Genomic DNA, 13,225 nt, shown 5'->3' on the forward strand with positions numbered 1-13,225 from the left:
ATTTTGAGCCATTCATAATTCATCTGGTTACCAAACATCTATTTATCAGGAGCCACTTGGTGACAGTGAAGTGAAATATTTAGTTGTCAAGAGGAAGGTCATGTCACAGAGGCAATGAGATAAGCGGACAGTTGAGAGACTTCTTCTGTGAGGAAGTCCTACTGTGCCTTGTATCTGTATCTCCCAGCAACAGAACATGTCGACTCACTCGGGGTACAACAAGTCATTAAACAGGAATATTTAGATTAAAAGCTTGGGAAATACAGGTCAGCATGAGAGACTATAAAGTATTTCAGGATTTATGATGTGCATGATATTATGTCAGGTGTATGTAAAGGGCGTGTCAACTCAAAAAACCTACATTTTTTTAAGGCTTTGGTTCACAAAACAAAGCACTGACTTCCACCATTCCTGAACATTCACTTCGGATTAGGCCAGTTGGGTTCTAAGATCATTTTGTAAAACTTATCAATGGTTGCCAAGTTGCTTGGCAGTAGTAGATGTCTTCCATACCTCACTATGGTCCTACAATAGTCATAGTGTTACGTAAGTATGAATGCCATACTTCAGCTTTGACTTACGACAGCATTAGTGCTACGCATATCGTAACTCCTATGCTGAAAGATACCTTTGCGACTTTCTGTGTGCTAATAGGGTCATAATTTGCATGCTTCAACATAACACTATGACAGTCTTAAAGCTTCGCATATCATAAATCCCACAAATTAACATCTTTCTTAGTGCTATGCTTGTCATGAATTCCTAAGTTTACATAAATGTACGACAGCCTTAGTGCTACACATGACATAAAACACAGACCAACAACAGTCTTAGTACTTAACATGTCATATCTTGCATATCTTAACATTGACTTACAACTGTCTTAGTGCTACACGTCATATCTCGCATACTTTTCCATTGACCTACGACAGTTTTAGAGCTACGCATATATCTACGTCATATCTCGTATACGTTAGAGAGACCAATGACAGTCTTAGTGCTACACATGATAAAATACAGACCAACGGCAGTCTTCATTGCTAATCATGTCTTTCGTCCAGTGGCACCTTTTCTTGTCAGTGATGGTGTGGTCCCCGTCAACCACTCCAGCTGTCCATGATGTTGCTACTCAACCCACTCAGTGAACAACGCCGGAACAAGAATGCACAGTATTCCCCGATAAGGTGTTATGACAAGACCCTGATGTTTGCAATATTTCAGAGTTTTAACATTGAGTGACCTGTAGGGCAGACAGTTTATCAAGTCCTGCGTTAGGAAGACACAGCATGATGTAGTTATTGCACTGTTCTAGAGAATCCGTTCGGTCACACTCAGACGAGTAACAACACGCAAGGTGTGAAGGCAGCAGGAGAACCCTGTGAGGAACTTGTCAGAGGCAACATTAACAATGGCCTCTAGCACTGCTTGCTGTGATAGATGAGCCCTTTTTTACTCGAATTGTAAATTTCATGTCTCCTTTTAGAAAGAGGACATATAGTCTGAATAAGATGGATTTAACTATTTTCGTTGTGCACTACAATATTTAATGCTAGTATACAATTTCAAATTACATTGTCTACCATTTGTGACAAGTTGATTCTGGCAAGCTGGTAAGTGATTAATTTTTTTCCTGTTTCTTTTTTTTTTTATAGGTCAGACTAATGTTATTTTTAGTTTTATGGATTTCTGTCCTCAGAAAAACTGAAGGCAGGATGAAAAAAAAATTATTTAAAATATCACTAGTCAAAGTGATATTCCTTTTAAATACAAAAAGTGTTTTACTTTGGGCAATTTATAAAGTGTATTAGCGCAGTGGATGGGGCAGTCTTGTATGTTTACATTTTTGGCCAACATAAACATTAGAATTTTATTTACTCAGCAGGAAAATTAATTTCTACAGTTTTCTTATTCTTGGAAAAAATTTAATAAGCGATAAACGGATTTGTTCTGAAGGGTCTGACCCATCTGTGAGTGTTTCAGCAGTTCGGTAGTCCTGTAGTTACAGTTTTACGTTCTTGTGACGGAGACATAGCATCCTCATATTAGTACAATATGAGAGGTCTTTTGGTGTTCCTTGTGTTGTATTAGGAGTGTAATAGTAAACTGAATATATCAAGGATTTGTCATTCTTTGCCCTACAATCAAACGATGGCAGCAGAAATTGAAAATGCTAAGGTCATTGTCGATAGTATGCATAGCATTTGAGATAGTTGTGATTAGTTGTAAATTTTACATGAATGAAGCCCAATTCTGGTGTCCCCTACCTTGATATTGGCGGAATATTGCGAAAAACAGCATAGAACTAAACTCTCCCACTCGTTATGATCAAGCTTCAAATGTGCCATTGAGGTGTTGTCAGAGGTATTTAATGTCAAACATAAGTTATTTCCCTTTTGTTTGAGAAGGGATGAAAAATTAAATGGCGAAGAGTCTGCAGTACTCTATCATTTCTGTCACAGTCATATACTTTACTTATTGAGGTAGCCGAGTGTTTAAGTATTCACTTGTTATGCCAAAGAACAGATTTTGATTACGTACAGGTTCGAGTACAACATGTGAAGCTCATTTCTGGTGTCCTCCGATGTGATATTGCTAAAGTGGCATAAAACGAAACTAATTATTACAACGACAGAGAAGCCTTTCAGTTGGTTTAATACTATGACAGTTCTACCAGCTATCAGTGGTGAAGATAGCCTCATCATTTCCACTATCAGTCTTCACAAACAGTGTCGGACCCTCAGACAAATCCAGTAGATTTGCTGACGGTCTGATGGAAGTCTACAAACCACAAGCCCAAGTGTCTGACTGAATAGGTCACAATGAGTTTCACTGAAGTTGTTACATGTGACATGTGACTATAGTTTGGGTGCATAAATTTTCACTAATTGTGAACACTGCACTATGGTTGGAATATTGCTGAAAGAAATGTTAAACCTAACTTGTTGGCATGCTCACTCATTCTTTTATTCAGTTTAACAACTTGTACATTTACCCTTCAGCTGATGACAGGAAGGCTGCATCAAAACAGAGACGAATGCAGAGAGACAACAGTTCAGATGACAGTCACCACACTCCAACGTCAGAGCAGCAGCGGCGCCATCGCTCTCATGTGTCAAGGTCACCCACATTGCCAAAGTCACCCATGCGAGAGTTGGAAGTTGAGGATGACGAAGATGTTGACCAGAACCAGTCTGTAACAAGTTCTGACCTTGACTCGTTGCCATGGCACCACCAACAACTGTATCGTCTCTATGGTGAAGAAGCAGATTATTTCATCCACCCGAAAATTGAGCCCAAGCCTGTTGTTGTCGTATCGCCGAAGCTGAAGAAACATGAAGGTGAGGGTTATGAGTAGTTCAGCAATGCTATGTTTTAAGTCAGAATGCCTCATTGGATGCATGTCATGCTATTCCTTTTGAGTATATTGATGCTCCACATAGCAAGACAATCTGGTGAGGTGTAATGGCCTTAAATGTCACATTCATACATGTGAATGGATACATGCATGGGTGTGTGTTCATGCTTTACATGAATGTTTGCACGGTGCATTGTGCTTGGACGCAAGTACTAATGCCTCACCTTTGTCCGCTTTTAAACTGAAATTCCATGGATATCCCTACTCATAGACTGTGGGCTGATTTAAGACCAGTCAATAATACAATACAAATATTTATCGCCCTGGTATATAAAACACAGTGAAAAAAACATACACATTATATATGTGTATATATATGTAGTGCTATACAATGGTAAAAAAATGGTGAAGTCTCTTTAACCAGTGATACAATACAAAAATTTATGACCCTTGTATCACAAAATGTGTGTGTGTTGCATGCACAAAATACTTAATCTTTACACCTCAGGATGTCAGACATAAGTTTGTCTGGCCATAACTCAGTCAAGGCTGTTGTCACCCAGATCATGAAATGTGATGTTCTGCAACAAGTAGTTTGTCTAGCCATAACTCAGTCGAGGCTGCTGTCACCCAGATCATTGCTTGTGATGTCCTTCGACAAGTGGTTTGTCTGGTCCAGACTTGGTAAAGACCACTATCATGATGATCATTGCTTGTGATGTCCTTCAACAAGTGGGGCGGTGGGGTAGCATAGTGGTTAAAGCGTTTGCTCGTCACGCCAAAGACCCGGGTTTGATTCCCCACATGGGTACAATGTGTGAGGCCAATTTCTGTTGTCCCCCGCCCATATATCGCTGGAATATTGCTAAAAGCGGCGTAAAACCAAACTCACTCACTCCTTCAACAAGTGGTTTGTCCAATCCAGACTTGGTACTACCTGCTGTCATGCAGATCATTGGATGGGATGTCCCACAAGTGGTTTGTCTAGTCCCCAGTCATTCACTTTCAGACAATAGAAAGCAGCTCTGTAATCTAACGGCTCAAGTGATGTCTGTCTAGCGTAGATTTCTTGATATATCACCATGAACTACAAACATGGCATTTACGAAAACCAATGTTAATTGAGCACCAAGTTCTTGTCTACAAGGTCCGACATTGTAGGAGAAAGGCACCCACAAGGTTGTGTCCTTCGTCCAGTTTTCTCCCATAAGAAAGCAACATTTAAAAAAAACATCAGATTCGCAACATTAACCACTTCACTTTTGCAATATCATATTCAAAGACCACACCAAGATCATTTAAAGCTTGATTCGAGAGCTGGAAAGTTGAAAGTGACATAGACAGAACTTTCAACAGAATCTGCTCAGGAACATTAACCCTTTCACTGCTGCCAGGTCCAAGTACTGCACCAAGTGGCCATCGTGACTCCTGATCTCAGTGATGGGAAGGTTAAAGGTGATGTTGACAGTGGTTATGTGTATAACACAGAGGTCAATATATAGCAATCCAAGATGGAGGTGGAGGAGGAGGACAGACTCCTTGACTCCAACAGACCAATTCCCCATCTGTTGTTCCCACCAGTGAACCTGATCAATTGGGACCAATAGATGCTGCTGCTGCTGCTGCTACCGTCTACTGTTTTCAATTAGACTTCTAGATTCAGCAGTCCATTATTGCTTTGGTCCAGGAAGGACCATGTCTGTTGGACCCTCATCTTTGATCCATGCATATTTTGAGGTTCCTCTCAAACACTTGCCCTTTTTATGATATTCCATTTAAGGCTGTGAATCTCAAGTAGAGAATGTTTGAAGTTAGCCAGTTCGAATGGTGGCAGAATTTGCGATTCCCTTGAGACATCTAGTCTGGAGCCTCATCAACCTCAGGGGGCTTACTTTCATAGTGAAATAGGCAGCCCTGAAAAGAGTCACACATGCTTCTAATACCTATTGAATAAAAAAATGAAATTAAAAACTGGAAGACTGGATTGGGATGAGTTTAGAATGATAATGTGTTCCGAGTTGGTAGATTAGTGGATCGGTTTATTGATTGGTTTGTGGTTTGGCAGTTTCACGATCACCAATGTCATGTTGGCCACAGTAGAAGTGGCTTTAATCAGAACTTGATTACCATTTCCAAAAGTTTCATGCATCAAACAATTTAAAGACATTTGGCAGTTTGTAACCGCTTTAAGATTTCCTTACATATATGTGTTTTAGACAGCTGGTTCTGAAGGTCAGTTTTACAGATGATTATGTCCACTATATTCTCTCGATGTCGCCACCTGGAAGCATGCTAATTGCTCTTCCACTGTCTGTCAGTTAGGCTTTACCTAAGCATCTTATCTCACTGCCATTATTCCCAAACTCTCACTAGAACCATGTGCAGCAAAGTATGGCAGCAGACGACAAGCGACCTTCACCTTGTTGGACCTTCACCAAAACGTTGCTGTGTCTCAAAAACAAAATCAAATAGAATTTTTGTATGAATTTTGTGGAAATTATGAACAATAAAATTTCAAAAGAGCAAATCATTGAAATTTACTTAATAGTAATTTCTGTCATGTGTGACGGCTAATAGGGCATGAGTGGAAACAAACTTGGCAAATTTTCATCACTAAAGGTGGGGTGAGGAGTGGTTAAAGCATTCACTCGTCACACTGAAACCAGTGTTCAATTCTCTATATGGGTACAATATGTGAAACCAATTTCTGGTGTCCCCTGCCATCATGTTGCTGAATTATTGCTAAAAGGAGCCTAAATCCATACTCAGTCACTCACCTCATCACCTCAACTCAACTTTGTAAACCGTATCACTTTGAAATAACTGTTGTGTATCACATCTAAAGAAGTAATTAATTGTATGATTGATTGTCTTGACTAAAGATGACACTTAGCTTCAGTATCAGGTCTAATTAGAAATATCATTGACAAACATCTCATCTCTGAAATGAACATATTTTATGAAAATTACAGTTTCTAAGTTATCATAGAATATAAAGAAAAGGATTCTTTGCAGATGTGGGCACAATAGTGCAGTGATAAGGCATCTGCATCTGCATCTGCACAATAGTGCACTGATATCATACTGAAGATCCGGGTTCGATCCCCTGTGGATGCACCCTGGTTCGGGTTCCTCGGTGGGCACATCTGCATAGTATCCTTGGGCAAGATACTTAGATCCACATTGTCTCTGTTCACTCAGCTTTAAAATGGATGCCTCTGAGGCAACATTAGCATTTGGTTCATTGCGCCTAAGAGGCAGCATGGCTGTATGGTCCCCAGAGAGTTGAAAAAGCATCAGAAAGTACCGGTATGATAGTGTCCTAAGACCAGAGATAGTGATGTAGGTAGGACCATAAGCAGGCAGTGTGCCATATAAACGGACTATTACTGTTATTGTTCCAGAGTTTCTGGAGTTTCAAACTGAAACTGTGACATCTAGACTTGCCACATATTTCAGACTTGTATGGACTTCCATGGATATATTTGTTCAGTATCTCCAAACAACATTCTTGAATTATTTTGCTGGTCTCATGTTATGAACTGAGTTACACCAACAGTTTCATAAATATTTCTGTAGTATCTACCAATGGGGAATTGTGATAGAATGTACTACCAGATTCTGACTGTGGGAACAGTGAAGTTTTCATGTTGGAGTGGGTCCCTGGAAACCAGTGCTGGTAGAATAATGGTCAGTACCAGACTTGATTGATGGCCTGTGAACATGTCCCAGTGGCACTGATCATGTACATAATATTCATTTCTCGAAAGTCTACTCTGATTAATTCATAGTCTACATGTGTGGTAGACCAAAAGTTTCTAGAGCTGTTGGTTTTCAGGCATGTAGTCTGTGGTGTTCCTTTCCTGCATGTTTGGTAAACCAACACTTGGAGCTCTAGAGAATCTAACCCAAGTGTCTTTTCACATCATCTGTATTGCCATAAGTTGGTATAGTTACAAATATCAAAGGCTTGCTGAGGATATTTAACTTTTGTCAGTGAGTGTTCACATAATTGATATCAGAAGACACAAGGGTGAGATTCTGCTCATCATCAGAACTCATTCTTCTTTAGTTTTCATTGAAAAATGTACATCTCGGAACATGGTCCTGCTGTTAGTTTTGCAGTAACAGTGATGCCATTGCATGTATTGAGACATCAAGTTCATGACATCATAGCATTGTCAGGACATTGTACAAACTTTGCTGTCAAAATGATTTCACACAATCAGTATCTCCTGCAGAACACACCTTTGCATGATAAATTGCTATTCCGTGCAATATGCAAATACACTAAGCAGTAGATCCTGTATCCTTTTGGCTGGATTGTCGACCTTGAACCCAGCCAATAAGTTTACATTTTCCTGTTCTATATGTACCCATGAAGATGGAAGATTTCCTCATGATCTGAGGGTAATTATTTACATGTTATAAACATTCAGGCACATGCTACAGATGAAGGTTGAGGTTAGAATCGGTCTTCAGTAAACCATGCTTGTTGTAACAGGCAACCAGCAGAATGGGGTAGTCAGGCTTGAAAACTTGGTTGACACGTCATCGCATACCACTTGTGTAGATTACTGCTCATGATGTTGATCACTGGAATGTCTGGTCCAGTCTCAGCTATTTACAGACTGCTGCCATATGGCTGCAATACTGCTGAATATAGCAAGTACCTGATTAGCTGATCCCGCTAGTTGTCACAAGCATGGGTTGCTGAAGATCTTTACAGGATGTAAGGTAATATGAGTGTGATCCTTCTAGTGCTTCACAGGCTGTATGCCCCTTAGCTGTGAATGATGTTTGAGAGCTAACTGCTAAATGATCTATTAAAGGGGGTGATAATGTACATTTATGAGCATACGAGCATGTGTGAAACAAATACTCACTATCTGTCTCCACATGGAATGAAGCACAAAATGCATCCATAGCAATATCAGATACTCCAGATACAACAGCATGTAAATTTACCTCTGATAAGAGAGATATTCCTGTCTAGAATTGATACATACTGCTGCTATTTTAAGCCATTAGGTCCGTCAGTGCTAGATGTATCCCAATACTTTTGTGGTATTACAGTGGTATTTTAAGGTTGAATTGAAATAATAACGTAAACCTACACATGAAAGCCTCTTCCTGACTATGTGTCTTGCTGTCTGTGAAATACAAGGCACATTTGCAAAGTCAGAACACCCGTAAAGATCCGGGTTGGAATTGATCTTTAGCTACCCATGCATGTATGACTAATGGGATCTGGTGGTCAGACTTACTGACTTGCTTGACACATGTCATTCTATCCCATTTGTGTAGATCGATGGTCATGTTGTTGCCCATGACTCGATTATTTATAGACAGACACAATATAGATGGAATATTGCGGACTACAGTGTCAAACAAACAAACATTCTGAATATTAGTAATAAATATAACAACAAAAACTGGGAGTACTAATAGGTACAATCAACTGATCTTTAGGATGGATATTTGGAGAAACATCAGCCTCTTAGCTTGTCATCGAAAATCCATGTTGGTTTTTTTAACACTGAATTACCTGATAAGCTGAGTGAAAATAGATCCTGGCATAGTTTCATTTCAAAAGCTGTATTATCTTAGTCACTAAATGGGTATGAAATGGTTTTCGAGTTGTGCTCCAAATTGTTTCCATGGAAACCGAAAAAAGTTAGAATGCCAAAAATTAGTAAATGGCAAAGGGCACCACTTTGTGGTCTCCCTCAAATATCTGCCAAGTTTTGATGAAAGATATTAAATAGTTTTCGAGGTGTAGACTGGAAATGAAGCCCATCCGTACATTTTGAGATTAAGTCGGAATCGTTTCCATGGAAACTAGGAAAATAATATTTCGCACAAACCTGTAAATAGCAAAAGACACCACTCTTGGTTCTGACTGGTATATCTACCAAATTTTGCAGAAAAATATTGAATGATTTTTGAGTTCTGCTCCGGAAATGAAACCCATCCCTCCATTAGACTAAGACCAAAACGTTCCATGGAAAAAACAAATGAAACATAAAAAAATCCCAAAATTTGTAAATAGTAGAAGGCACAACCATAGGTACAAATTATTATATCTATCAATTTTGGTCCAAAAATATTGAAGGGTTTTTGAGTTATGCTCCGGGGAACAAAATAATTACATGCTGTGGAAGTAAAAAGGCAGAGCATGTGTAGTGGTTAAAACACCGAACATGGGTTCATTTTCCCCCATGACAACTGTGAAACGTGAGGCCAATTTCTGCTGTTCCCAACTGTGACTGGAATATTAAAGACGTAACTCACACTCCTCTCAAAGGCTAATTAATGTTATTTCACAGGATTGCTTTATGTCTTCAATACATACAGGTCAGATGTATTTGAAATGCTGCAGATTACTTTCAGACATTGTCCATCACAGTCCCTGAAAGGTGTAGAAGAAAATATAGCCTCAATACTTAGACTAACACTTAGTCTCTGAATATACATAATTTTGGTAGTAACCAAGAAACCCAGAGATTCTTAACCCCAGGAAATCTAGACTTGATTCATTTAGGATTTTAACACAGCAAAGGTAGGCAATAGGGAAAATCATGTGGCTCAGGGATTGTGAGACAGGCTACCTTGATGCTGTGGCATAATGATATGTGCAACAGAAGCCAACTTTCAGCGTGAAGTTCCTCGTCAAATAGGCCAGGCTTCCAAACTTACTCCCCAAAGTAGCATTAATATTCAGACCTCCTCACCAGTCTTATCTGTGATTTGCCATTTTTGGATAAAAAACCTAGCGACCAACAAAGATCATAATGAATTTACCATCACCAATCCAGGCACATGCATACCTCTTTGGCAAAACATCAACTGGCAGAAGATGTCCTAAAACTCATTTCTATGGCAACAAATTGGTGCGCATGTAAATAAGGATTTGGGTTCTTCTCGAGGCTGGAGGCAGACCAGACTCTCCACCATATTGGTAGAACCATCTGAGCTGCTGATAATGTAATGAAGGCGTCTTCTATGAGCAATATCTTTTCTTTCCACACACAAGGGACTAGGGGTTATATCCATATCATGTTCAATTTGTACCAGGATGAATGATGCCTGTTGAAAAATGTCACCATCATCGTTATCCAAGGGTGAATTTTCCTGATTGTAGTGAAGACATTTTGGGTATATATAAGTTACATAATGATATGAGGAGCTTAATTTATTGTTGTAATCTTCAATTATTGTTGCATTAGTGTAGTGGTTGCGTTATGCGGACAGATTTAGCGAGGGGGTGACGCTACAGCACATCCATCCAGCTGCTGCTAAACATCTTCCAGACACTAATAACCATTGAATGTTTATTGTTGCAAGTGTCCGAGGATTAATGCATTGCTGCTTGGCACTGGAAACGAGGCAGATGTAACTTGGAGATAAAAAAATTTGCTTGAAAGTGACATGTACTGACAACATAATTAATCCATGTTTTATATGTGGTGTTTGCATGAAAATATCATTTATGTGTGCAAATTAAAAAAAAATAGATTAGCTCTTAGGAAATAATTTGTTGTGATGACTTCATGCTTTTATTTATCCATGTTATTTAATACAACTTTTTATGATAAATATTATTATCAGAGATATTAAGTCATCATTGGACACTGTATCATTAGCTGATCTGAAATAATATTGACTTGAATTCCAACTTAATATGTGATGTACGCATAATTGAAACCATTATTTTGGAGTGCGTATAAAAATATTTGCAACCACTTTTTAAACACTAATGTATTGAGTAAGGTGTTTATATCTATTAATCGAGACGTTGGACATAAAATGAGTTCTGTCATTAAGTGATTATTTCTTGGAAAGGCAAGGTATAAATTAATCAGGGAGACACCTTATTATAAATCATATTTCAGTCATATTAAGGCCTTATATGTTATCTGAATCCTTTCGTTTAATTTTGAAATCAGCTGTAATTATTTTGTGCGATCATCGTGTATTTATCCTACATCATAGATAATCAAATCTTCCTCAGGGAACAACTAAAGATGGATCAATCTCAGACTGACTGATTCTTCACACTTGGATGATGAAAGTGATTATGCAACATTTCTCCGCCATGAAGAGCGGTAGTTTAATTTGTCCCCCGTGGTAAGGGCCATACATATGCTAAGTGTTGTTGTTGAAATACATTTTCCGAAGACATTTCAGCACTGTTCATTTACACATCAAATACCATAACAATATGGAAGTGATCGATTGCATTTCACAAATTGTCATTCCAAGAATAAAAAAGCATGGCTCCCTAAGCTGGAAAATGATAAGTTTTAGTATGATTAAATGATTACACATGTAACTGGAATGGTCCTGGGTTTTTGCGTTACAAGGTTGCGATTTTCACCACTGGCATCCCAAAACCATGATTAGCCAGAAACATCCTTTTGATTTATTGATTCTCCTCAATCCTAGCTAGTTCATTGGCAGTGTAGAAGTCTTTTTGATTGCACTGTTTGGTTGTAGGCTTAAGCCAGTCTCGTCCCTACATGCGTTTCAGTAAACATTGATCAGAGCATTCCTGTTCGTAAATTTCATCTCACAAGCCATTTATGGCTTGTTGGATACGAACACGTCAATTGGATTCTGATGTGGTATACAAAAAGCGTAAATTTGGGAGAGTACTAATCCCAGCTATACTGATATGTTCTCTGTAGTCACGGATCTCTCGACAAAAGCATGAATTGACAGTTTGACCGAGGCGTTAATCTCTCCGATCTTGATTTGTTTGCTAGTTTCAGCCTGGTTTGACTCGTGCTTGCACTCTGTACCTAATTCCCATGTGGTCGTAAACGCGTCCCCTAAACGAGGCAATGGAATATTTCTCATAGTCAATCAGTACTAAGACCCGATTCTCTGTCCAATCAAAATGCAATTCATTCTGGGGATCTAAGGGTTCTTGTCAAAGTGGAAATCCCGAGATGTGCGCACAAACGTCTTGGTTATCACTCAATCACAGTTCAAGAGAGATAACTCTCCTTTTTGTGCCTGGCCCCACTTGATGGGCATTACCACCTCCAGTCATCAGTAGATTGCATCTATTTCTGATCAGCGGATCATTGGGATGAAATCATCACTGATACTTATCCAATAGTCTCTGTTGATCTGGTTGCTATGGATGTGCATTGTGGGCCTTTAGTTAATGGCCAGATGTACAATACTGAATGTTATGACATATTAGCCCTCGTCTGCTGGGCAGTAAAACTAGGAAGTACTCATTACTGTTGCAACTGTTGCTAAAGAGGTCATACATTTGCTGTGTTTTCATGGTGAATTACGTTGATAAATGTGGGATTTACACTGCTATAATGCATGGTTAGTTCCCAGTAATCTTGTGGCATCTGTACATGGGATATTTTCTGTTATTGGAAGACTGAGTGAGTGAGTTTGTTTTATGCCACTTTTAGTAATATTCCTGTTTTATGCTGCTTTTAGCAATATTCCAGCAATATCATGGTGGGGGACACTACAGATAGGCATCACATGTAGTACCCATGTGGGGAATTGAACCTAGGTCTTCATTGTGACACGCAAACGCTTTAACCACTTTGCCAACCTACTGCCTGTCTGGCATTAGAAGAAATACATCCAGTTGTTATATCTAAAGCATCAATGTTTCAGTGGTAATGTTAGCTATTCTTTGTCTTTGAATTCTCAACTGACAGGTCATTTTCGCTAGATAGGTCAAACCTAAAATAATGAAAATATCACGACTCCTTTGTTTAATGACGCTTCCAATTTGTTAGTCATTGACATCGCTGCCCAGGATTATCAACGGCTTTGCTGAAGTGAATTTATATCAATTAGCAATGAGCAGTCTTTTGAGGGGAAATGGAT

At 39.0% G+C, this 13,225-nt stretch overlaps 1 protein-coding gene across 1 annotated transcript in view; it reads left to right on the forward strand.

Annotated features, from left to right (window-relative positions):
• LOC137296953 (uncharacterized) overlaps window positions 1–13,225 on the forward strand; it is a 163,600-nt gene that overhangs the window by 136,472 nt on the left and 13,903 nt on the right. Inside the window, exon 5 of the mRNA XM_067828874.1 lies at window positions 3,000–3,338. Within this exon, the coding sequence (XP_067684975.1) occupies window positions 3,000–3,338 (339 nt within the window). The remainder of the gene's footprint in view (window positions 1–2,999; window positions 3,339–13,225) is intronic.

Source organism: Haliotis asinina, chromosome 9 (assembly GCF_037392515.1).
Source record: "Haliotis asinina isolate JCU_RB_2024 chromosome 9, JCU_Hal_asi_v2, whole genome shotgun sequence".
In the NCBI taxonomy this organism is placed as follows: domain Eukaryota; kingdom Metazoa; phylum Mollusca; class Gastropoda; order Lepetellida; family Haliotidae; genus Haliotis; species Haliotis asinina.